General features: G+C 31.0%; 1 protein-coding gene across 1 annotated transcript in view; it reads left to right on the top strand.

The window, feature by feature from the left end:
* The first annotated feature begins 1,915 nt into the window (after nucleotides 1–1,915).
* The window catches only part of LOC142351531 (uncharacterized), a 52,070-nt gene continuing 28,242 nt past the window's right edge, over nucleotides 1,916–25,743 (top strand). Inside the window, exon 1 of the mRNA XM_075403602.1 lies at nucleotides 1,916–2,013. Within this exon, the coding sequence (XP_075259717.1) occupies nucleotides 1,988–2,013 (26 nt within the window). The 5' untranslated portion in view covers nucleotides 1,916–1,987. The remainder of the gene's footprint in view (nucleotides 2,014–25,743) is intronic.

The raw sequence follows: 25,743 nt of genomic DNA, 5'->3' as shown, positions 1-25,743 counted from the left end.
TGTTGTTTACAAAATTTGTTTTTAAAGATGGTCTATTCAGAAAGTTGTCGATAAATCCAGAGTACGTGCTTATATTCAACAACGTTGGAAAATCACCTAATATACTATGGTTGTAAACAAAACCGTTATGTTTAAACTTTCATTGGATATATCGAAAATTAGACATAACACCGAAGTGTCTGCAAAATGTCTGTTAATTAATTGTCTCTAATTTAACAAATAATGAAATGGTCAAATTTTTTGCTTTTTTTTTGGTACCTGGCAGTCAAAAGCTATCGCAGTCAATAAAGGACTACAATGAGTATTTGACCAGCTAGATAATTGTGTAGGCGATCAAGTATTAGATTCAAACTTAAAACCATCAATTGTTTTCTGATTTATTTTGATATTTCTGGTAAATCAAAGTCTGATTTTTTTTCTTTTTCCAATTAGTATTAAAACCAATTTAGTACAATAAGTTCTATATATTTAAGCTTTTGGACGCTTAGAATTTTTTTCAATAAAAAATTTTGTTCTTCCATCCTCTTTTTTAAAAAAACTGTCATAAATTCACGTGTTTCGCATACAGTTAGTAGCTTTCAGTATGGATCTCTGTTCTTGGGCTACAATTAAACGTATCAAACGTAATGGGTGACCATTTTCATCAGGTTCTCTAATTATCTTAGTTTTTTGTCAACATTTGAATGACTTTTATTTGTTAAGCTTCCTATATGAAGATCTGTGCAAAGTTTTCCATAATCAAAAGTTAATGCATAGTGTGCCAGAAATTACCAAAGCTTAACAGCTTTTCCAATATCAATGTGGCTAAGATAAATAGTATCACATTTAATTGCTCTGGAACGCAGCTTAAAACAATGAGTGTTGTCCTGTGTGTCTGGTTATAAAAAAAATTTTCAATCGCTTAGACATTTCGATTACTTTTGCATCCAAGACATTTCGTTTTGCGTAATCTCTTGCGTTTTGAGTTCTCTCTTATTCACAATTCTAAGCAGCCGAATTCTCAATTGGTGGTATTTTACTACAATAAATCAACAAAAAGTTATTCTTTTTTTTCGAAAAGTTAAACTCAAATCTTCAGTTTCTGCAGCAGAATTAAATTGTTCTGAACATCAAAATGAGTACAAAAAAGGCATTTTGTATTGCATTTGCATGGGAAGTCCGAATTCGATTATTTGCGGTACTTTTCTCAGTTAATATGTTCTTATATGCTCTAAAGATAACGGCAAAGTCTGTAAAATTGGTGAGCATATGTTGTTATAAAGCTATACTTTTTGACAGTTTTGACAGATTTCGTCGTTTTTTTGCCTGATAAAAAAAGGCTCAGCTGATTTCTGTTTGCAGCTGTACTTTAGCTGTACCTAATTTTCGATGCAATCTATACTGGGGCCTGCTTTGAATACAACAATTGGAATTTCTTAATTAATGAGTTGCTTATTTCAATCTAAAATTTAAAAACGATTAAAATAGGTTTGTTTTAATTATCCAGATAATTTTGTACAGAATTCAGATTACGAAATTTATTAATTTTGTTCCAATTATTTGTAAACGGCTTAGAACTTGCATCCTAGTGAAATTCAAAATTGATTTTTTTTGTATGTTTTAAATTTTTTGAAGAGTTTCGATATTTTTCAAATGATACTTTTTGTGATAATAAATAAAGATAATACCAAGAAAATAATAAAATAGATAATAAAATTTTACTAGTCTGAAATCTGAATATAACTTGTTTCGATCATTGTTGTAATTACTGTCGTTCTGTAGCCCCATGGTATCATGTTTTGATTTCTGCGTGATCCAAAGCGTTGTTTAATTCACAGTTTGAAGCAAATAAAAACTTAATTGGCTTTAATTCATTTTTTAACGTCGAATGACAAGTTTGCTGAAGTTGGTCTCATTTTTACTCTATTTCTTAATAATTGTGCATAATAACTTCATCTGAAACCCATTAGTTACTCCATGCACGCGTTTAAACTATTTCCCGTTGGAGATGTCTATTTTGGAAGCGCACCACAGGTCAGTCGTCCGAAATCACTTCGTCCAATGTTAGTTGGTTATTGTTCCGAACCCATAGTAAGGGGGACTATATGCTCAGCTGTTTTTTTGTTCAATCAGTTGTGACCCATCGATATATAAATTGTAAAGAATTGTGAGTAGTATCATTAGAAAATCCGTCAAGTCAAACGAAGAATATCAATTTAAGATTACTTTTTTAGTTTGAGTTCCGAGGAGTTTAGAGGTTTAAAATTATTTAAAACATTCGACTGGTTGTTTGACAAATTTTTATTAATTTCGCTGAAAATATGTTAAAACAGTTGACAAAAATAATATTGGTTGTACCTTTAAAGCGAGTTGCTAAGATGTTTGATCCGAATATTTTGGTTAAAAAGTTTATGAAAATTCAGCATTTTTTCTAAAAAATAGCAATATATATGTTTCGTTAGCTCATTTTATTTCCAGACCTAAAACCTGAAATCCAGATGAATGTCAATTACATTTCTGCTTTCTAATGGAGAGTTCTAAAAAAAATTTGCCGGCTGTTAGCTTATTCAAATCAGCATTTATCAAAAAGGCTCGATTTCTCTATGATGCATCAAGTTTTTTTAACCAAGAAATTTATTGCAGTAAACCTAAGAACGACTTCGTGTTTTAATAGCGCTCATGCGATGTCAATGCTAGCTTAGGTATTGGTTTCCTGCCATCCAAATTGATCCAATTTGTGTCGTCTTTTTAAAGTTTTCGGAATCGTCCATTTCTTTTAGTTTAATTGCAAACGAAGATTTTACATTGAGGTTCAGTTAATCACAGGCCGCATTTGCATTCAATTGAACACAATTTATTTTTTCAGAGAACAGCTTTTGTTTTTTTCGACAGTGTTTTTGTAAACTTTTAAGGAATTCTTGAGTTTTGCTCTGGACGTCTTCCTGTGGTCTTATGACTAATCTGATTAATCAGATGTCAAGTTGAGATGAGCATATCTTATGATCTCGGTTGATACCTATCGGCTCTTTTGACTGTTGATATACACTACTATGTTTAGTTCAATAAAATAAATCAGTGAACTATGCATCTATATCTTTGAATCTTGTTTCTGTCATATTGTAGTTAATCTCGTCGTTTTAATAATAATAAAAGCATTCGACAAAATTATTTGAAATTGAATTGTTGTTTGCTTTAGCAGGTGGCTCTACGACTTTGATACTACAATTTTTCATTTTAAAAAGGTGATTTTTGAAATTTTGACTTTGAGTTCTTTTTTTACTTCCTTGTCACCTTATCGCATTAGTGACAGAAAATAACCTTTTTAATACGTCCAGCTGATATCTCATGGTTTTGATTACTTCGAAATTTCAAACATTTGGTGTACTTTTGAACTTGGCCTCTTTTTGTACTCCTTTTTGTCAACTTGTAACCTAGTTTTTGATACTATCAATCCTTGTGGTTATTTTGTTGCCTCTCACGCAGTTTCTTTCAAACGAGGTCTCATTGGTGTTCAACTCAGGACCAAGTAAATATATCTAATCTTTTCAGCTAACAGCTGATGGTTTTAATTGCTTAAACAAATAGTAACTTTGTAATTGGTGGATTTTGTGGTTTGCCTTTTGTTGTTATTTTCTAGCCTTAGGACTTATTCTCACTAATTACAGGTCCCATTGTTTCTTTTTTTTGCGGACTTCCATCTCATTTTCATTCGTTGGACAATTTAGTCAAAAATGTTTAAGTTCACCTTACCGAGCTTTCTTGTATTTGTTTTACAATTAAATGTTTGTCTCCAAAATGCCTCTCGTTTTCGATTGTTCTGCAATCAGTATTTTTTACATGCAAATTGTTCAAAGATACTTGAAATAGAAAATGCCATTTTATCAGCAATTTGTCCTGCCATGATGCTGAATAAATTTTTCATCAAATATCTCAAAATTTTATCCTGTATCGAACTGAATTCTAATCTCAGTGCTGCCTGCTTTCTGCCATCCCAAATTGGAAAGCGGTATTTTTGTGCGATCACAAAAGGAAAAGCAGAATTATTGCAAGTTAAACCCCGTAAAATGGGAAAGAGACAACCGGGGAATTATTTGAACGACTAGACAGATGTTTTGTGCTCCGGGCGCTTGCAGGTCACTTGAAAGCGGATAAAAAGCTTCTTCATCTGTACTTTTTCCTAATAAGTGACGTACCGTGAGATTAAAGTCAGTAAATGATTGATTTGAATCTTCTAAGAGTTATTGTCCCATCGTGCAAATCTTCTTTACCAGCATCAAAAATGAATTCCTCTTTTCGGTCAATTGGGATTATTTTTCCTTATTTTTCCCTTTATCTATCCGGCAAAAGGAATCGTTGTTTTTCATCACACTGGGGCAGTTGTACTTTTTGTACTTTTGAAGTTTAGTGAAGGTGTAATAGATGATGGATACTTTAAGCGCAGACTTTTCATTTTTATTTTAGTGTAATAAGGTACCAACTAGGATAAATAAATTTACGTTACCTACAAGGGTAAATAATCAATGGTCACTTCAAATCGAATGTGATATAACCCAGAAAACAAATAATAAGTACTTTATCGGGCATACAAGAGAGGTAAACTTGAGAAAAAATTTAACCAATTTTGGTTGTCAATCAGTCATTTGTTACATAATCTTCTGGTGTAAAAACCCTTCGATGACCGAAAAGATCACGATTGACATAAAATTTTTTTATAAAATTATCTCTTTAGTCGGAATTACGTACTGAGTATTAAAGTTTTAGCTTAAGTTTACGAGCTTGAAGCTTAAACTTTGTTGATATATTTGTTAACGCCCTTAGATTCCTTTAACCTCTGTGTTGGAAATTATGGAAATCAATGACTAGAGTATCGGAACCTTTTACAATCTAGCACTTTTTGAAATAATCAGTAAATAGAATCTTAGGTGAGAGAAAACAATATTTTCAATGTTTACTTGCAGCTCAAATAGTTTATATAACTTTTCTTTTCGTTTCATGTTTGGAGCAATTTTGGGAATCTATTAATTCAATGAATTTTTGCAGCCTACTCTTTTTAAAATTTGGCCCTAGAAAATTTTGGTCAATTTTGAAAATGCTGAAAGGAAACTGAATGATAAAAATTGTTTTAAAAAAGTTGGTTAGCCGGCTAAACGTTCAAATCTGACAAGATTGAAAACATGCTAACATCTGTTATAATCAAAATGTTTCAGAAAAAAAGAGATAGCTTTAACTATTCCATCGAAGTATCAAAGTTAATCCTTTGTTTTGTTTTATGTCCCGTATTCTGTATCTGTACATAAACCAAGGTCAATATTTCATTTTTGCGCTTAAAATCAATAAAAATTTTACATCTATTTGTTTTCTAGCACGGGTTGTTATGGATGTCATTTCATTGTATCACAATTAACCGCAATTTAAAAACTAAAACAGACAATGTAAAATCAATCTTTTGCTGGACTGGTGTTTTAAAAGGTCACTATAATTTTACGCTACAAAGCAAACCAAAAATTTGGCTTTCGGATTTTTCACATCAATTTTTCAGTATTTTAGATAGGGTTTCAATTTATCTCAATAAACTTTCATATAAATTCATGTTGTGTCAAATAAAGCTTAAAAGATTTGGTACAACTTTAACCGAAACAATTTGTTTATTCTATATTGGAAGAAAAGTTCGCTTAGGTAATGCTTTTTTTGAAAACTTTATGGGTTTAAATAACTTTTGGATAAAAAGAGCGCTTCGATCTTCATCTGATTTTTAATGGATTTTTTTTTGCTTTCATGCATTTTTTGATTTTTGATTTGTACGCAACGTTTTTCATTCAGAACGTTGTGACCTTTGTAAGAAAAATTTTTGAAACCGTTGGCGAAACGCAGTGCAAACTGTTTTTTGATTACTGTATTGATTGCCTTGTTCTATTTTTTAAAATAGCATAAGTTTTCACAGAATGTGGGCTAGATTTGCTTGAAACTACTTTCCAATGTTGTTTTAGGAGCTTAAAGTTGATATATTTGCTATATTTGTTGATATATTTGCTAATGCCCTTAGATTCCTTTAACTCTTTGTTAGAAATTTACATAGAAATTTACATATTTATGCTTATAAGGATAAATAATCAATGGTTACTTCAAATCGAATGCGATATAAGCCAGAAAACAAACAAAATTACTTTATCGAACATACATGAAAGGTATACATGAGAAAAAATATAACCATTTTTGGTTGTCAATCAGTCATTTGTTACATCTTCTTATGGTATAAAAAGCTTTCGATGACCGGAAAGATCACGACCAACATGAAATTTTTATAACATTAACTCTTTAGTTGTTATTGCGTACAGAGTATTCAAGTAATCCGGAACAATTTGGGAACTTTGAAAAAGATAATTGACATTCATCTGGATGTCCGAAAATTGTTTCAGCACGTTTTAGGTCTACGAATTTTTGGAAAGATTACATGTATTCACTTGGGATTGAATTGAACATCAATGGGTCCTCTTATGAAAGGACATTTGTGAAAAGACAACAAAATAAACAAAAAGATTGAAGTATCAAAAACCTGGAAAAATTTTGCGAAATGTCGAAACAACTAATGTCAAAATCACAGAACCATTGGTTAAAGCAACAAAACAACAAATTATTTTCAAATAATATTATCCAATGGTTTATAATGAAAACAATGCGATAAAGCTAAAATTTGAAAAGAATATGATTCTACGTTTTTCCATATCTTTTGCGGATAGACAAATAAAGTGCTATGATTAAAAAGCCCTTTGAAAACCAATTCAAATAATTATAAAATATTTTGAGTTTTTCCCTTCTCGAAGAAAAACTCTCAAATTTTTCAAATATTTTAAACTTTTCAAGCTCCTCTTTGATACCACTCAGAAAGAGTACACTTCCGACGAACGAAAGTTTTCAGTTTTTCTTTATGAATCTAATGTCATGAGTTTACTTATTACAAATTTTTCCAATCAAAAATTCAAAAACTCATTTGTTAACGATAGTCCAGAGCAAAAAAGTGAAAAACATTTTTTTAAGATTTTCAAATTGTGGAAACTTTTTTGAAGGCTTACATAATTATTATATAGCTTTTGGATTGAATTTACGGTAGCTGACTTCTTTAATCATGAAATGCTGAGAGCATTGCTAATGCAGTTTGGTGTGTAAAACGCATGAATTATTGGACCGAAATTTTTGTCATTAAACGCCTATTCTACTGAATTTTTGTTTTGTGCAAAACTCGCAAAAACATGAATAATTTATTTTCTGGTCTGTTTTCAATCGGCTGATGTCTAAAAACAACGATTAAAAGCGTCAGATTGCAAGGTTGAGTTCGGCAGTGCAATTTTAATACTTAAAAAAGCAAAAATGCCACAAAATTGTCTCGAAAACCTTATTTTTTAAACATTTTTACTTAACACTTGTCGCAATGACCGTGTAACATCACAAAAGATTTATGAACAGTTTGTAACTCAAAAATTGTGTTGCTCCTTGAGTTAATTTTTCCAACTGCTGATTAATTTCAATAGTGGCTTACCGTGTTTCGAAATTCAAATTTGCTTTTCAAAAATTTTTTGCCTTTAAATTACGTTTCTCATTGAAATAAAGAGAAAAAAACCGCGTTGGTGTTGAAAGTGCTTTGAATTACACATAGTGTTTGTTGCAAAAAAATTAAAGACTTCCAAAGTGTTTGTACATTGATATATCACAGAAATGAAAATTTGCAAAAACCCGCTTTAAATATCCCACAAAAATATCCACAATGTTTTGATATTGTCAGGTTTTTTCACTTGCGTTTTGCTTAATATTACAAAAGTATCGGAACAACATAACCTTATAACATTCAAACGTTGGAACGTAGAAAAATTTTAGAAGCTCAAGATCCCTTACGAGTTTAAGCTACCGACTGCAAAAGCCAATCTCTCGTCAGTCGTTTGAGACCAATTCATCCTATGTTAGTTGATTATCTTTTTAGAATTTCATGAAACATTTTAACAACCCCAGTTATTTCTTCTGTTTTGCAATCACACATACTCTTGCTGCAACTTTGCAAAAATAATTTTTCTGATTCTCTTTAAATTTATAATAAACAGGCTCTTTAAATAACAGGCTTTTTCATTCTAATGAAACAAACTTTCGTTAAGGTGACTCTTTGAGCAAATTAACCTAAACTCATCTGAATTGTTGTTCACGTGCTGTTATTTTTAATTAAGTCTTTTCCAACTGGCTCCCAAAAGAGCATGGAAACTTTTAAAGAAATTTAGCAACAGAGCTGATTTTTAGACACAGTTTGGATTAAACGAGGCGTTATCAGTTAAAAGAAATGAAATTGAATAGATGACCTTGCACTGGACATAAGACTACTCATTTCAAATTGATCAAAAAAGTTTTCAAGGCCAAAATCAGAGAATGATTAAAGCTTAGTACATTCTTTGAAATAGACTCGCTTTCAAATGTACTTTTACCTTAAATTCAATTTAATTTGGCTTTATAGTTTTCATTACTAACAAGTATGGACAAAAACACTACAAAAATGTTTTTATTCGACCTTTTGAACTAAATTAAAATTCACAAAATTTGAATTTAAGAAGTGTTTTCAGCCGATTTGGTTGATTTTTAGGTCAAAGTAAAACGTAACGGTGAACGTGAACTATTTCTAATCACATTATAACGTTTAATTTGTTCATACTTGAAAGATTTTGCCATTTTTGCTTTAAGCGCCGCCGCTGAAAATAGATGAACGGATTATTTTTCAGCTCAAAACATTTGTAGTTTTTTTTCTACACGGCGCGCGGATTATGCCACGCTTGAGTGAATAAATTATTTAATTATAAAGCATCTCAATCTGGTTTTTCTGGGAGCAATTTTGTAGTAAAATCAGACCATGGAAAGGTTTGGCAAGAGAAAAACGAGCTCGAGTTTTATTGGCTGAATTTATTGATTTTACCTCTTGTAATTGTTCGCTTGTCCTTAGGGAAAAAACGAAGGAAAAGGGACATTTTTTAAGCTATACTCTAATTTCATACAGCATCTTTTATAACAGCTAGCGCCATTTGTAGATTCACCAATCTTATTTTCTTTTTCAGTTGCCATTTTTAATTTTTCCTTTAAATCCCGCTAGATTTCCTCCACTTTTAATCTACACCAGGTAATCAAATATTTTTTGTTTAACAAAACCTCGTATTGCTTTCATTTTGTCTACTCTTTTGTTTCAATACGTGTTAATTTAAATTTACTCAAAGAGTTTTGTTCTTTAAATATATTGAATGCATTAAGTAATCTGTTACGGGAATTTAATATTTTTGACATACAATACTCCCCATTTTTCTATTCTTCGCAAATGTATCAAATTTTGAAATTTAATTAAAACAGTTTTGTTCTAAATTTTGCAATTTGAATAGGAACTGAGGCTTTTTCTTGGGCGATGAAAAATTTGTGAAAACAGGATGGATACGCACGTATAGATGAAAATATGGGTTGGGTTAGGGTGGAGTTTGTACCGGGGAGAAGAGGGTGGGGGGTGGGGGGGGGGGGGGTGGTATTTGGGAAGCTAGGGGAATGGTTTCCAAACCAATAATAACAGAAGTGTCAAATTAGTTATAATAAATAGGGACCAAAAATGGGTACCTATTACGTTGAGTTTAATCTTAAAAATCCTAAATAGGGTGCAATGGTTCCCCTCCCCTTTTTTTCAGCTTAGGGTCAAATTTGACGTTAACGAGGTAATTTGGATCTAAAATACGTCAATTTGCAGTATCAACATTCTGAATAGATCCTTAATTTTGAGAGCCAACGGCATTTTTGAGATACGGTAGTGGTGGTGGTTGTGGTTGTGGGGGTAAGAGGTAGAAACACAGCGAGATATCTACCATAGACGATCAGTTAAAATTTGTACTCTGCTTGCTTGGGCCTGACGGGTATTTTCCGTTTCATTATTTTTCGCTCTTCTTTCTATTTTTCGCCTTTCCTCCAATACTAAGCTGAAAACATCACTTGACTACATTTTGTATTTTCCATTCATTTTTTTCGTAAATTCTTAGCTTCAAATTTTGCTCAAAATTTTATCTTCAATACACTTTACGTTTTCAAATAAGAGTCTTATTTTAGCAACGACTTTCGATAATTTGTCTGGGAAGGTAAGTGTGTTTTTCTTGTTGTTATTGTTATAACGTCACACTCTAAACAATTTTTCGCGGCAAATAGGTTTGATATAACAACCGCTGGTGGGGTGGGGGGGGGGGGTGAGGTTTTCGTAGGAGGTATGTCGGGTGTGGGAAGGGGGTGATGATAGTGGGGTATAAAGTTGAAACCTATTAAATAAGAAACAGGTTTCAATTACAGTTGAAGACCATCAGGGTGAAATAGGATACAGTAGCGCTTTTATTTTGCGTCATAATTATGTGACGAAAAACGCAATTATGACACTAAGCTTCCAGCAATAGACAATGAAAATATTGAGCACCATTGGATAATATTTTATCAATATTATGGATCAAATAATCCCTATGCTAGACAAATTAATATCTCACAAAACAGCTCTCAGTATATAGATAGAATTAAAAAAGATGCAAATCTTTATTCAAGACAGATTTTTTGTCGGCTCTGATTAAAAGCCTCTGTAATCTGCTTTTTATATTTTTTATTTAAACTTTCCTTTATTTAATCATTTTCCTTTGTTTTGACAACAACTATATAAGATATTGTGTCCTTTTGTTCTCAGAATTGGTCCTTCAAATAGATTTGGACCGCCTTCTTCATGGAAAAACAGAAAAAAAAGCAAATGAAAAATCTATTTTAAAAAAAGTGCGATATCGACTTCCTCACACAATTGATTGTTGTTAACATATAATATAAAAATGAAATCTTAGACATTATTTTGAAGATGTTTTACGCCACTTGATTATGTTACAATTTAGCCTCTTTAATTTTTCGTTATTAATGAGCTTAAACCACAATTTACCCCCCTAAAATTCTTGAGGCAAACAAAATCCTGTTTATAGAGAAAGTACAAAACAAAATGGGTTTTATTTGGGACACGAGAATAATTCAAATGAAAATTGTCTGGAAATATAACTATTTTTGCACTGTTGAGCATCTCAGACAATGAAAAATGTTAATTCGCTTGCGGCATATAGGATCCACAAATGATTATCGCAAGAATTGCTTCAAGTGTAAAGACGAAAATCTGCCGGGCAAATAAAAAAATAAAAAAGAGTATGAATAGTGGGCGCGCGCTAAAAATACCGACAAGCAAGAGCAACAAAAAGCTCATACAAGTCTATGCGTAATTTGAAACAAACAAAATTGTCACAAGTTTTTCAAAGTGATTTTTTTGAAAAAAAATTATCATCAATTCGATAAAAGTTTACCGAGAAATGGAAAAATATAGGTTATGATTGCCATTGAGTCCAACAACAGTAAACAACCTAAGCAAATGAAAAAAATAGTCTACTTCAGCAAAACACCATTAAAAATTTTGATTTACAAAAAAACAACAGTTCTGGAATTGGTATGTTTCAATAAATTTTAACAATTAATACTCAAATTGCCAAATGCCACCACTGATGTAACAATTATTGATCTGGAATAATAGAAAAAATTTACTCATGGCAAATGTAAAAGCAGCTAATAAAACCTATGACACTCTAACCATAGTATATTGAATGCAGCGCTGGAAAAAATACTTTTCTTTCAGATGAACACACATCATATTTATTGACATTTGGCAATAAACACCCTGAAATTGAGTTTATTAAAAAAGCCAATTTAATAGTAATTGTATATGTAAAAGTTTATTGTGAAAGAACTGTAAATTTTTTGTCTCATAAAATGACGACTTGAGATGAATTTATGAAGAACTGTTTACGAAAGAACTGTTTTTCCAAAAATAAGCTTTCAGTTTTTAGAGAATAAAATTGTACATACAATGCAAAATTTCATATTCTTGCACGTTCGTTGGGTGAAGTTAGTCTGGTAGATTAGGCAGCTGGCTAAAAACTAATCGTTTCACTGCAACATAAGACAATAGATTGGGAAAAAACAAAATACTAGACAAACAACAAAGCGGTTCGTTTATGTGCGGTCGCACATGATGTTCCAACCCGACATCATCTACTTTTTGACTTCCTTGTCAACCAAATGAAGAAATAACAAATATAGATGTTTAGTTTAAAACAATTGTTACACAACTCATCTACTAATTGAATTACATAATGCCATGCCTTATTACAGCGTCAATGAGATCTGACCTTAAAGAGACTACGAGACAAAAAAACAACCAAAAAAAGCAAAAACAAAAATTTCACGGCAAAAACTGAATATCTAACTTTAAAAGCACATAGTAACAACGTCAAAATGCAGTCAGATAAAACCTTAACTACTCAAACTGAATTTATCCTATTTATACACCGAATAGAAAGTTTTATTGAGACTAAGTTTCAAGTCAACAAAGAAAACGATCAATGAGGTGAAATTCAAAAATTATTCAACATTTTTAAACCAAGAAATTTCAAAAGTCTTAAAAATCATTAGCTTTTAACTTAATAATCCATGATAAATTACTATGAAGTTACTACAAAACCAAATGGCCTTTAATGGCTCAAAATGGCTCAAAAAATTAGAAACGATTTGCGAAAACACAAAAAATTGCTACCATTAAAATCATTGGCTATTATCTGAATATTATGTCTTTTTAATTCAATTCTTATTTCTACAAATTCAGCTGCAGGAATTATACTGAGAGATAAAATAAGTTTATTTGGGCCGCATTTGTAAACCATTGGGATCTGTTACTACGCGATTGTTCTGAAAGAAGAGAAAAAGAAGCGCAAAAAATGACCTTTCAAAAAACGCTTAGAAAAACGCATATTGTCCAACAAACAAAGCATCGGTGACAAGTAATATCAGTAGATATGTTATTTTTTGGAATACAAGAAATTGGATGTGACATCTCATTGATGAAAAAAAAGAACAACAAAAACTGAAAATGTTTATCCTAAACTTTAAGACTAGAGGCTATAAATTGACTAAATGATTCGGGTAAAATCATTTATTCAATCCTCAATTACAAGCTTAAGAGACTTGTCAGAAACTTACGGCTACCTAAAGAACAAAAACAGGCAAAAACAACAATTTCAAGAAAAAAATTGAGCAAGAAGTGTCGAAGGCATTAGAAAATGAATTTTTCACTCAAAACTTTTATATGTTCAATTAATTTTTTAACAGCAATGGGATTTCTCTTTTTTATCAATACAGTTCCAAAAAATCAAACATGAACAAATACATTAGAACCATGAAGTTTTTGAGAAAACTCGTAGTATCAATGCCATTAATTTCACTAGCTTTCAACGGAATCCGAAAAATACGCTAAATTATGCCTCCATGGGACAACAAAATTGTTTGCCAATCATTTTTGCTCAATAAGTTCCTACAAGTTATTGAAGATGAAAACAACAACAAAGACAGACAACAACCAAAAATTCATTAGAAATGTGCCAGAAGAAAGCGTCGAAGCAATTTAAATCATAAGTTCTTCTCTGAAAACTTTTTATATGATCCGTTGAACGCCTTCCCTAGACAAATAGGAACCATCAGTATTAAAATAATGTGATAAGATTTCAAAAGGATCCAAAAATAAGAAAAAGTAACCGAAAGTTTAAAAAAATATGAACTAGTGGCATTGAAGTTTTAAAACTAATAGGTAGAAGATAAAACGCAGATTTGGCTGCACTAGATATCAAAACGGATCATGCAAGTACTAAGACTGACTAACGGTCCACAAAAAAAGTTTAGGATCGGTTAATGTTCAAAAAAAATTCGAAATTTTTTTTTCCAAATTTAACAGCAATTTAACACAAAAGCTTTTAACGGAGGCCAATAACTACGCCCAGAAATAAAACCATGGCAGAATAAAAATATTTGTCATACATAGATAATCAATAAGAGATCACAATTAGTCTTAAGACTATGAAAACAACAACAAAAACAGGCGAGAAGAAAATTTTGAAGCCATTTAAACCATTAGCTTTTCTCTGAAACCTTTATCTGTGATCCTCTGAATGTCTTTTCCAAGCCAATGGGATTAGAGTAATTTTTGGATAAAGTGTATAATATTTGGATAATGTGATAAGACTTCAAAAGTATCCAATAATACGAAAACATGCATTTTTTTTTAATTTTGAATTCTTGTGTTATTGAAGTCTTATAATCAATAGTTAGAAGATAAAATAGCCAACAAAATTTATTTTAGTTTCAATTAAAGCAAGTGGGTTCTGTTAATACTGAGATTGACCAACAGTTCACAAAAATTTAAATATTGGTTAATGTTCAAAAAAATTTTCGAAAAAACTATTTTTAAATTCTTAACAGCCATTAAAGCTTAAAACGGAAAGTCAAAAGCTTTCAACGGAAGTCAATAAAAACACTCGAATAAGCTTCAATAAGAGTATGGGGATGTTTGCTATGCTTAGGTGATCACAAGAAGACATCACAAGAAATTTTATAACTATGAAAACAACAACAAAATCAGGGAAAAACCGAAAATTCACTGGAGAAGTGCAATAAGAAAAGGTCGAAGCCATTTGAAACCATGCGCTTTTCTCTGAAAAACTTATCTGTGATCAACTGAAAGTCTTCTTTAAACCAATTGGAGCTGTCAATTTTAGGATAATGTGATAAGATTTAAAAAGTAACCAATAATACGGAAATATTCAAAAGACAATTTAAAACTTTTCGAAATCTTGTGTCATTGAATTCATATTACTAAAAGTTAGAAAACAAAACCGCCAACTAGATCAAATTTGGTTACAGTAGGACGGAAGAGCGTGCTCTCATCACAGAGAATGACATACAGTTCACGATATTAATTTATGATCGGTTAATGTTCAAAAAATTTTTCGAAAATTTATTTTTAAATTCTTAAAGTCTTAACAGCCATTAGCTGTCCATTCAAAGCACTAGATATGCTCGCTTAAATCTCATTACGGAACTTACTGACCCTTAGTCAATAATTTCAAGCAACAAGACTCCAAAAAATTAGTAAAATTTTAAAAAGAAATTCAAAATTTCATTTAAAATTACGAAAACTCAGAGTCGAATTTGAAAAAAAACATGAGCAGTTCCTTGAAAACGATTTTTTTGTTCAATGGGCTTCATTTGACTGTAAAGGAAGTTTTTCATTAGCGGAACGTCGATATGAAAAGTGACTTGTCTCTAGGTGACTAAAGAAAACAAAAAAAAGTAGAAAAGTTTTATAAAAAAAGAGCTCTCAGATACTCACATAGATTTCGAACATTTTTGATATTGAAGCTCCCTATGAGACCAGAACTAATCTTTTTTATCGCCTTTAGCCTATTAGGAACACGAAATTGGTTCATTTTTTGGCAAGATATTTAAGTTTGAAATACTATTTTAATAGAAAATATCTTAATTTGAAGAAAAATCACACTAAAAGTGATCAAATATCCCGTGTTCACAGAAAACTTCAATCCTCGATAACTCCTCGAAAAAAACAAAAATCAAAAAAATCTTTTTAATTTTGAATTCTACGCTGGAACAGCTTTTTAATGATACCACTCACATTTCTCCACGATGAATATATCGATCGGCCAAAATTGACTGAACAAAAAAAACCCATTTGAGTATATAGTTCCTCCCCCCACAAGTGGGGTCGGAACAAACATGCAAAATTGAGTGAACTGTTTGTATAAATGAGTCATGAAAAGCTTAAACGGCTTTTGCTCTGATGTGTTTTTCGAAGAGTCAGAATTCGAAACTGTTTTTTATCAGTTAAGTTTTATAAATTCTGATTCGATCAACTTTTTCGTTTGTTATTTCTTATCAAACTCTCTTGGGACATATTCTCTAATTTTTTAGGTTGAATTCAAAGGTATTCGAAACACAGGATCAATAATAGGGAGATTTCTTGTTTTCTTTCAAAATGATTTTATCCTCCATTTTTTTCTTTTTTACAAATTAGTTTTGAGAATTTTTTAAAATTATCATGTAAAGAGTACAATGTACAAAGTCTACTGCATGATGTTGAAATGCAACGTAAGTCATTTCAATAAAAGTACAAATTTGTTGCTTTTTTCTCAAGCAGCTCTTTGATTTGTTTATAATTCAATTATCAATATTTTTTGTCACCTCTAGAGGTTTTTGTGAAAATCTGGCTATGTCATTTCAGGGGATTGATTTTTATTAGTTTAAAAATTGACGTTTAAAAATTTGAGACAATTGAAAAAATCAAACCTACTTTTTTAATTTTTCCTTCTGGTTCGACTGTTTCAGTTAACTTGTTTTTGCTAATTTATCCGTCATGCATAGTTTTTTTCTGCGGTCAGTTTGTAAACTGTTTCTAAGAATCTAAGGAAATGGAGAAGATAAAGTTGAAAAGGTTCTAGGTTGTTTTGACCTTTCATGTTGCCTGCGATCTTTTCGTAATAGTTTTGTTCGATCTTTTGCGTATGTATTCAGTAAATGCAAACTAGGACTCACGTGGGAACAGTTGTGTTTGTTGTTAACGTTGAGTTTCATGTTAAATTCAACATTAAAAAAATATATTAAAATTCTTGTCAATTTTTAAATTTAATTGTGTTGTGTTTATATGTTGTGTTTGCTTATCGAGCATAACATATTGTTGAATTACGTACATTTTCATTCGATTTTTTCTGATTAACTGAAAAACATGAAGTTGGAAATTAATGGTCAAAAATGAATTCAAATTAATATCAGTAAGAGGTAAATAGCACTTCGTAACTCACGGGGTTCTAACATACTCCTTGACGGACATACAAGCCATCAATAGTGACCCTGGAAATAAAATCTAAAAAAAGAGTTGTTAAGGATTTGAGCGGCTTTAACAAAAGTGATTGCACTATATAATTGGCAAATTAAAACCGAAATACGCAGCAAATCATGTGCATTATTTTTTGGTCAGATTAATACGTAATTGAGCATGAGTGATAATCGTTTCTGACATGACCAAAGAGTTGTTGGAAGAATGTTATTGATCTACTGTATGGCAAAATAACATCACAACATTTTTTGTCTCGTATCGCAACCATAACTTCTCTTGAAACTTTGGGACGAGAAAAAAGCAGACGAGAAAATTACTTTCAATTTTAATGATGCTCAACTCTCGGACAGAAAGCGTTTGAAGCAGAAACCATTTCATAACGCAAATTTTCTGCAATCCCAGAAAACCCAGTTTTGTAACTAAATCGAAAGTCAACGTTTTGTCACTTGTTTTCTAATAAATTTTTAAGGTTCTAATAACTACTAAACTGAACAAATTCTACGACGAAGCCGGCCACGAACAAAGAAATATTTCGACCCTACAGATGAGAATTTTTAAAAGAAAAAAAAATTCTCTTTTTGTTATTTTTTGCCTATTTTTTCGAATTACTGAACACCTTTTTAGGCAGCAATTAAACTATTCCAAGAAAACAAAACGAACAGCAGGATTAAACAAGTTTCAATTTCAGGATATGAAACAAAAGAAACAGGACAAATTATTACGAAATTTTATTGTTACTTCTTGAGTTTGCTGTTGAAATTAGAATGTGCTTTTAACTGTTGACCAGTGTGTCACGGTGTAGATAGATGCCTTTTAATAGCCAGCCAGCGTTAAATAAAATTCTGCATAAAAAGAAGTTGTTAGAAGAAAGAGATATTTCTCGGAGAGTTGTTTAAGCACCACGCTATTTCATTTTATTGAGACAGAAATGAGCGGCCTTCTATAAAAAAAACAAAATGATTAGTTTTCACAAAATATCTCAAAGAATTAACGTGTTAATTTTGAGGGAAAAATTAAAGCTATTATGAATTGGGATTTGGTTGCACTTGTATGCGACTGAAATTCAACAGTATTTTTACACAAAAACCTATAACTCAGTTCTAATATAGCAGCGCATTGCATTAAATTATGTTTTCAACCAGAAGCAATTTTGTGAGCGATTTTAATCATTTTAGAAATTGTCAGCAAAATCAATGTGAACATAAAAAATGTGATAATGAACGAATGTGAAGTTATAAGAAAATGAACTTTAAAGTGCTGAGAAAATTTGAAAAAGTGTAGCAAACCAATTAGACAGAAAAAATTACAAAAAAAGTTAGCAATTGTTTTATACAGTTCTTTTTTCCACTTTAAGCCCCGTTTTCAAAATAACGTTTTAGAGCGATTAAAAACAACACCTCTTGAAGTAGTTTACTTGATAAATAAAAATTTAGTTTTTAGTTATAATTTTTCTGGCCAACATAATGGAAGCATTTCAGGATAAGATGATGTTAAAAATCTTTACCAGGTAAAATTAATAACCACAATTTGTTCAAGTTCATCAAATTAGACTTTTTGTTTCACATCGTTTTGTTTGACTTTTAAATTCTCATTTAATTTCCCTTTTGGTTCGACAGGTTTTTCTGATTACAAGATAGAATATCTACGGCACTTTTAACTGCAAAAACGAAAAACCATGTTTGCTTACATTAAGAAATCACAAGAAAAATTGTGCAGCATTTGAAACGCCTAAAATTGCATCTTTCTTGGTTTAGTTCAATTTTTTCAAAATGGTAATTTTTCCAAAAAAAATATCCTTCTTGATATTTACAGAAAATTTTGACCGGTAGACAGTTTTCAGCTGCACAAAACGAAGTGCAAAATAAGTTGTTTTCAAGGCTTACACCCAGGTTCACAGATTGACTTATTAAAAGACAATGCTCCACCAAAAATGGTATGAAAAGACCATGCTCGACTCGAACAGCCCATGCAAAGACTTTAGCTGGACCCAATCGTCCTTTAAACTTTGGCTCTACCCAAACTTATAATGCTGGACTTTAGCTTAACCAAAATTTGATGCTCGACTTTCGCTCGACCTAAAATGTTATTGATAGGTCCAAAAAGTATACATTTGCACTGAAAATTGGCTAGCGCTTAAAGCGTAGTCAACGGGTTTGATCGTTCAAATTTTTCATTGTTTCTGATATTTTACCAAAAAACAAACTGTGCAATTATAATTAAAAAAATGAATATTAGAATCAAAGGATTACTAAATTATATCACACTAAATTCATTGCCGATGAAAAGTCGATTGCCCACAAAAAATCTAATAGACAGAAAGCGTTTGAAGCGGATACCATTTCATAACGCAAAATTTCTGCAGTCCAGGAAAACCCAGTTTTGCAACTAAATCGAAAGTCAACGTTTTGTCACTTGTTTTCTAATAAATTCTTAAGGTTCTAATAACTACTAAAACTGAACAAATTCTACGACGAAGCCGGCCACAAACAAAGAAATATTTCGACCTTACAGATGAGAATTTTTAAAAGAAAAGAAAAAAATTCCCTTTTTGTTATTTTTTGCCTATTTTTTCGAATTACTGAACACCTTTTTAGGCAGCAAATAAACTATTCCAAGCAAACAAAACGAATAGCAGGATTAAACAAGTTTCAATTTCAGGATATGAAACAAAAGAAACAGGACAAATTATTAAGAAATTTTATTGTTACTTCTTGAGTTTGCTGTTGAAATTGAAATGTGCTTTTAACTGTTGACCAGTGTGTCATGGTGTAGATAGATGCCTTTTAATAGCCAGCCAGCTTTAAATAAAATTCTTCATAAAAAGAAGTTGTTAGAAGAAAGAAATATTTCTCGGAGAGTTGTTTAAGCACCACGCTATTTCATTTTATTGAGACAGAAATTATTGGCCTTCTAAAAACAACAAAAACATTTAAATTTCACAAAAAAATCTGAAAAAATTAACGTGTTAATTTTGAGGGAAAAATTATAGCTATTATGAAATGGGATTTGGTTGCACGTGTATGCGACTGAAATTCAACAGTATTTTTACACAAGAACCTATAACTCAGTTCTAATATAGCAGCGCATTGCATTAAATTATGTTTTCAACCAGAAGCAATTTTGTGAGCGATTTTATTCATTTTAGAAATTGTCAGCAAAATCAATGTGAACATAAAAAATGTGATAATGAACGAATGTGAAGGTATAAGGAAATGAACTTTAAAGTGCTTAGAAAATTTGAAAAAGTGTAGCAAACCAATTAGACAGAAAAAATTACAAAAAAATTTAGCAATTGTTTTATACAGTTCTTTTTTCCACTTTAAGCCCCGTTTTCAAAATAACGTTTTAGAGCGATTAAAAACAACACCTCTTGAAGTAGTTTTCTTGATAAATAAAAATTTAGTTTTTAGTTATAATTTTTCTGGCCAACATAATGGAAGCATTTCAGGATAAGATGATGTTAAAAATCTTTACCAGGTAAAATTAATAACCACAATTTGTTCAAGTTCATCAAATTAGACTTTTTGTTTCACATCGTTTTGTTTGACTTTTTGAATTCTCATTTAATTTCCCTTTTGGTTCGACAGGTTTTTCTGATTACAAGATAGAATATCTACGGCGCTTTTAACTGCAAAAACGAAAAACTATGTTTGCTTACATTAAGAAATCACAAGAAAAATTGTGCAGTATTTGAAGCGCTTAAAATTGCATCTTTCTTGGCTTAGTTCAATTTTTTCAAAATGGTAATTTTTCCAAAAAAAACACTAGCTTTCGAACAAGTTGTCATTATTGGCAGGTAACTTTTATCTTCTTGATATTTACAGAAAATTTTGACCGGTAGACAGTTTTCAGCTGCACAAAACGAAGTGCAAAATAAGTTGTTTTCAAGGCTTACACCCAGGTTCACAGATTGACTTATTAAAAGACAATGCTCCACCAAAAATGGTATGAAAAGACCATGCTCGACTCGAACAGCCCATGCAAAGACTTTAGCTGGACCCAATCGTCCTTTAAACTTTGGCTCTACCCAAACTTATAATGCTGGACTTTAGCTTAACCAAAATTTGATGCTCGACTTTCGCTCGACCTAAAATGTTATTGATAGGTCCAAAAAGTATACATTTGCACTGAAAATTGGCTAGCGCTTAAAGCGTAGTCAACGGGTTTGATCGTTCAAATTTTTCATTGTTTCTGATATTTTACCAAAAAACAAACTGTGCAATTATAAATAAAAAAATGAACTTTAGAATCAAAGGATTACTAAATTATATCACACTAAACTCATTGCCAATGAAAAGTCGATTGTTAGAGCTTTGTTAATTAGTTGAATTCAGCCAAACAAATTCGTAATTTAAGTTACTTGCGAAATCTGATTTTTCTTAAGAATTCAAGGTTTCTTACGATTTTTTAGATAAATTTCCACCTGTGTTTCGAAGGTGGACAGCCTGTTACAAAGCTAGTTTAGTGTTGCTGGTAGAACTTACACATCTACGAAAAGAAGTATAGAAAAATTATCTATTATTAATCCCACAAAAGTGCAATCCTCGACTGATAAAATGACTAAGCTCGACCTTACTTTGCTATGAAAAGACCTTACCTGGACCCATGAAAACACTTTACCTCAAATTTAACTATAAGCTGGGCCGTGTCTTCATGGTCAATATTGAACCCCTTACTAAAATTATAATTATTTTCATAAGTTGAGTTCTAAATCTGGGCAGGTGCAAGCGTGTTCTAAAAAAGATCTTAAACTGCTCTGCGTGCGCTTTTATAGCGTTGTTAAAAATTATCTCCACGTGACTTTCTTGTTTCAAAAGAGGAGACTTTCTTACACCGAAGCGAGCATTAGCAATAAATAATTTTTGAAATGGTAGTTTTTTTGTATTTGACGATGATAAATAATGAAAAACGTCAAAGAGTCTCAGATATGAAAAAGCATTCTCACAAGGTCAATCAATATCTTGTTAAACAAAAACAAACTGTGTCATCATTGTTTTTTTGGCCTGAAAACGAACGAACAATTTTTATGTGAATAGGTATCCCTCGGGACCTTTCGGCATCAATGAATTTCTTACAGATACGAGCTTAGTAATTTTTTAAATCTTTTTATACGCCCCATTTAGATCTGGAAGCTACAATGGGTCAAAAGGTTACGTTTTTGGTTTTCAAAAACTTTCTTGTAGAAAACATTAATCTCATTCGTATCTAAATTCGAAGAGCTATATTTTTGTACAACTCTATTTTTCTAGGATTCGTATCAAAACATCCTATTTGGTCAGAGAACAGAATAGCATCGCATTATTTTTTTCGATATTTCCAACAAATTTTCAGAACCATTTTAACACAGAATTAAACTTTTCCTGAAGTGACATTGAGGGAAGCTGGTGTGTGTAAGATGGCGAGCAGTAAAAAAGTGAGAAAAAGTACTAATTATTTGAATAGTAGAAGGAGTTTTTGTCGCGAATTGATACTTCCTCGTGCAGTTACTATGCACTCACGTCTTGTAGTGATTTTAATAGTTTTCTATATCCATATTGCACAAAAAGGTCCTTTTTAACTAACATGTTAGATATCAACACCTTTACTGAAGCCAGTTATGGAAAAAAGCTAATAGCAAAAACACTGCTTCAACAAAGCTTTGTGAACCCCTATGGTGACTTATATTAAAACTATAAAGACTGGCGTCGCTCAAATTTGTCATTCTGAAAATAATTTTACTTCTTGGAGTTGTAAATTGTAACGTGGATTCCAATCTGTCCGGATATTACGTTTTTGCAGTTAATTTTTATGAACTGTTTGTGCACTATACTGTAGATTACCGTAGCATTATTTGATACTCAATTAGTTCCAAAAACTAATTGTTAAGTTTTGCCGTTGAACAAACATTTTACGCTCACTGTACAAAATAACTCAAACTGAAACTATCAACTTTTTCTTGAGTTTTGGTTAATAACTCAAGTTATGTATTCCAGTCGTTTATTCCTCGTAATATTGCTTTGCTGATGTTGAGGTATTTCGAATTTGAGTTTCAATTTCACTTTATATGTGATATTCCCGTACTAAAAATATCTACTAAATGTAAAAGTTGACAATAGGGAAGAAATCGTTTTGGCTTCGATAGAATGTACCAGTAATTTTTGCTCGTCTTGCTATTCTTACTTCACTGCTTGATTTGGCTTTGAATTGATTTGCTTATTAGTGAAGGGCAGCCGCCACAGGAACTAAAATCCTGTAAATCGGAAGCATTTCTTCGCGTCTAAGATAAACTAAGCATGCGATTGCAGATATGTAATCAGCCGCGGAAAATCACCAAACAGAGCTATTAAACATAAATTGTGAACTGACTTCAACACTTCTCAATGAAAAAATTACGACTGTTTTGAATTTTAGAATTCTTTTTAATTATGTATTTTTGCCTAATTTGGGTTTCAAACAATAAATTGTCGGTAAGAAAAAAATTATGCATATTATATAATAATAATAGTAATAATAATAATATTAAAAGTATTAATAATAATAATAATGATAATAATAATAATAATAATAATAATAATAATAATAATAATAATAATAATAGTAATAATAATAATAATAATAATAATAATAATAATAATAATAATAATAATAATAATAATAATAATAATAATAATAATAATAATAATAATAATAATAGTAATAATAATAATAAAAATAATAATAATATTAATAATAATAATAATAATAGTAATAATAATAATAATAGTAATAATAATAATAATAATATTTATAATAATATTAATAATAATAATAATAATAATAATAATAATAATAATAATAATAATAATATTAATAATAATAATAATAATAATAATAATAATAATAATAATAATAATAATAGTAGTAGTAGTAATAATAATAATAATAATAATAAAAATAATAATAATAATAATAATAATAATAATACTAATAATAATAATAATAATAATAATAATAATAATAACAATAATAATAATAATAGTAAATTGCTTATGGTTGGTTCAGAATCATTATCATTAATATTACAATGATTGAAAAAATTGAACACTGCTGGGCAAAGCTATCGCACTATCCAAGAGCACACTATTAGGTTGAACTGCTCTGTTTTCAAGTGCCTCTAGGCGAAAATAGTTCACTATCGATAGCTCTTCACTGAGGGTAAAACAAATTGTTTATTTTTAAAATATTGAAAACAAAAGAGAAAAAGCAGCAAATACCATAATCAGTTGTTTTTTCATTATCTAAAAATTGCTTCCGTTAGTTGTTCATTTTCCAGAATGAAAATGTCTGTAAAGCTGGGTGCAAGTTTTCGTATTTCGTTTTGTTCAAGGTTTCTTACTTTGTTTACAAACATTGGTTCGATTTTGAAAACTGGGATTAATAACTTTGTTAACCTTGTATACAAAAAAATTTTCAGGAGTGAGCGTTTACTAGTTGAGATCTTTTTAGACCGACTGCTTGAAAGGTTTTCTGGATCCTGACCACTCAACAAATTTGACAGAAGATGCATTTTTGCATTCGGCGCGAAGGATATTAATCAGAGATTTGAAAAATTAATAATTTTGAAGTTCCCTAACAGCGTAAGGTTTATTTTCTGCTCTCAATAAGCCCAGAGATTCGAAATTTCGTTTGTAGAAAACAATTTTAATTAATCGTTTTGTAAGTTATTCCAGATTTTTAGCACATTTTTTGAAGTTGAGCCACAGATGAGAAATCCATATTGCAATATTGGCTTGATCTATGTTCTAAAAACTTCGATCGTTTGACAAGATGTTAAGACCTTTCTGAGCCTGTAGAAAAGGCCGCAAAACTTGACAAGGTGTTTTTTGGTATACGATATATGATGTTGGAAACTTAGTTGACAATCAATAATCAAACGGAAATATTTTTACTGCTTTGCTGTTTCAATGGTTTCTTTGCCCAAATAAAATTCCTTTTCAAACTGAATATTCCGTCGAACATTACAGAGCACGTTTTTTGTTTTCTTTGCGTTGAGTCATAGCTTGTTTTATTTTATCCAATCATTTGTTTCTTTTAGTGCTAACTGATGATTGTTCAGTAATTCTATGTTTCTAATTCCTGTTATAAATGCTGTGGCATCAGCATACAGTATTAGATCTGTTTCTTTCTGCATTGACTTGGTGTCATTAACATAAATAAGGATCAGAATTGGTCCCAGTATAGATCCTTGGGGCACACCTGTTTCTACAAGTTGCAAGGAAAATTTCTTTCTTGCAATTTGGATGGATTGTTTTTGAATCATCAGGAACGATTCAATAAGCTTATATAATTCCTAACGAAAACCGTAAATATTATTTTTTTGTAATCAAAGTTTGTGATCAACAGTGTCGAATGCTTTGTTTAGGTCAAGAAATGTGCAGCAAGACACATTAGTTCTGCTCGTCCATAATTGACGAATTGTTACCACCAATGACGCAATGGCATCACCTGTGCTCCGTTCCTTCCGAAAATTGAGCTGCTTTTCACTCAGAATGTGATAGCGATCGAGGAGCTGTACCAACCTATTAGAGATCAGTTTCTCAAAAACCTTCCCGATTTTTTGAGGCAAGGAGGTTGGCCTGTATTTTGTTGGCTCATGTTTGTCCCCCTCCTTGTGTAAGGGTACAACTTTTTCAATTTTTAAAGCATCATGAAATAGTTGTTGATAAGGCATCTATGAAACAATTTTTTCAGTCAAGTTGCAAGAAGATCAGACATTTTCATTAGAAATATTAAGTTTAGGCCATAGCAGCCTAAACAGTACTTAGGCCGATTTCTATGCAGTACCTCTTCTATCTCTTTCTCTATGTAATTTTGCTGAAAATTTGTTTTCTATGTAATTTTGCTGAAAAAGAAAGAGTTGCTGCTTTTCATATGTACTTTGGTTTTATTATAGGGTTCAATTTCAGACGAAAGCTTTTTTCCAATACTCGCGAAAATGTTATTGAAGTGTTCAA

The sequence above is a fragment of the Convolutriloba macropyga genome, chromosome 13 (genome assembly GCF_964194025.1).
Source record: "Convolutriloba macropyga chromosome 13, txConMacr16.3, whole genome shotgun sequence".
NCBI lineage: Eukaryota > Metazoa > Xenacoelomorpha > Acoela > Convolutidae > Convolutriloba > Convolutriloba macropyga.
The sequence above is the reverse complement of the archived record's forward strand: the minus strand, read 5'-3'. Positions and strand labels throughout refer to the sequence as shown.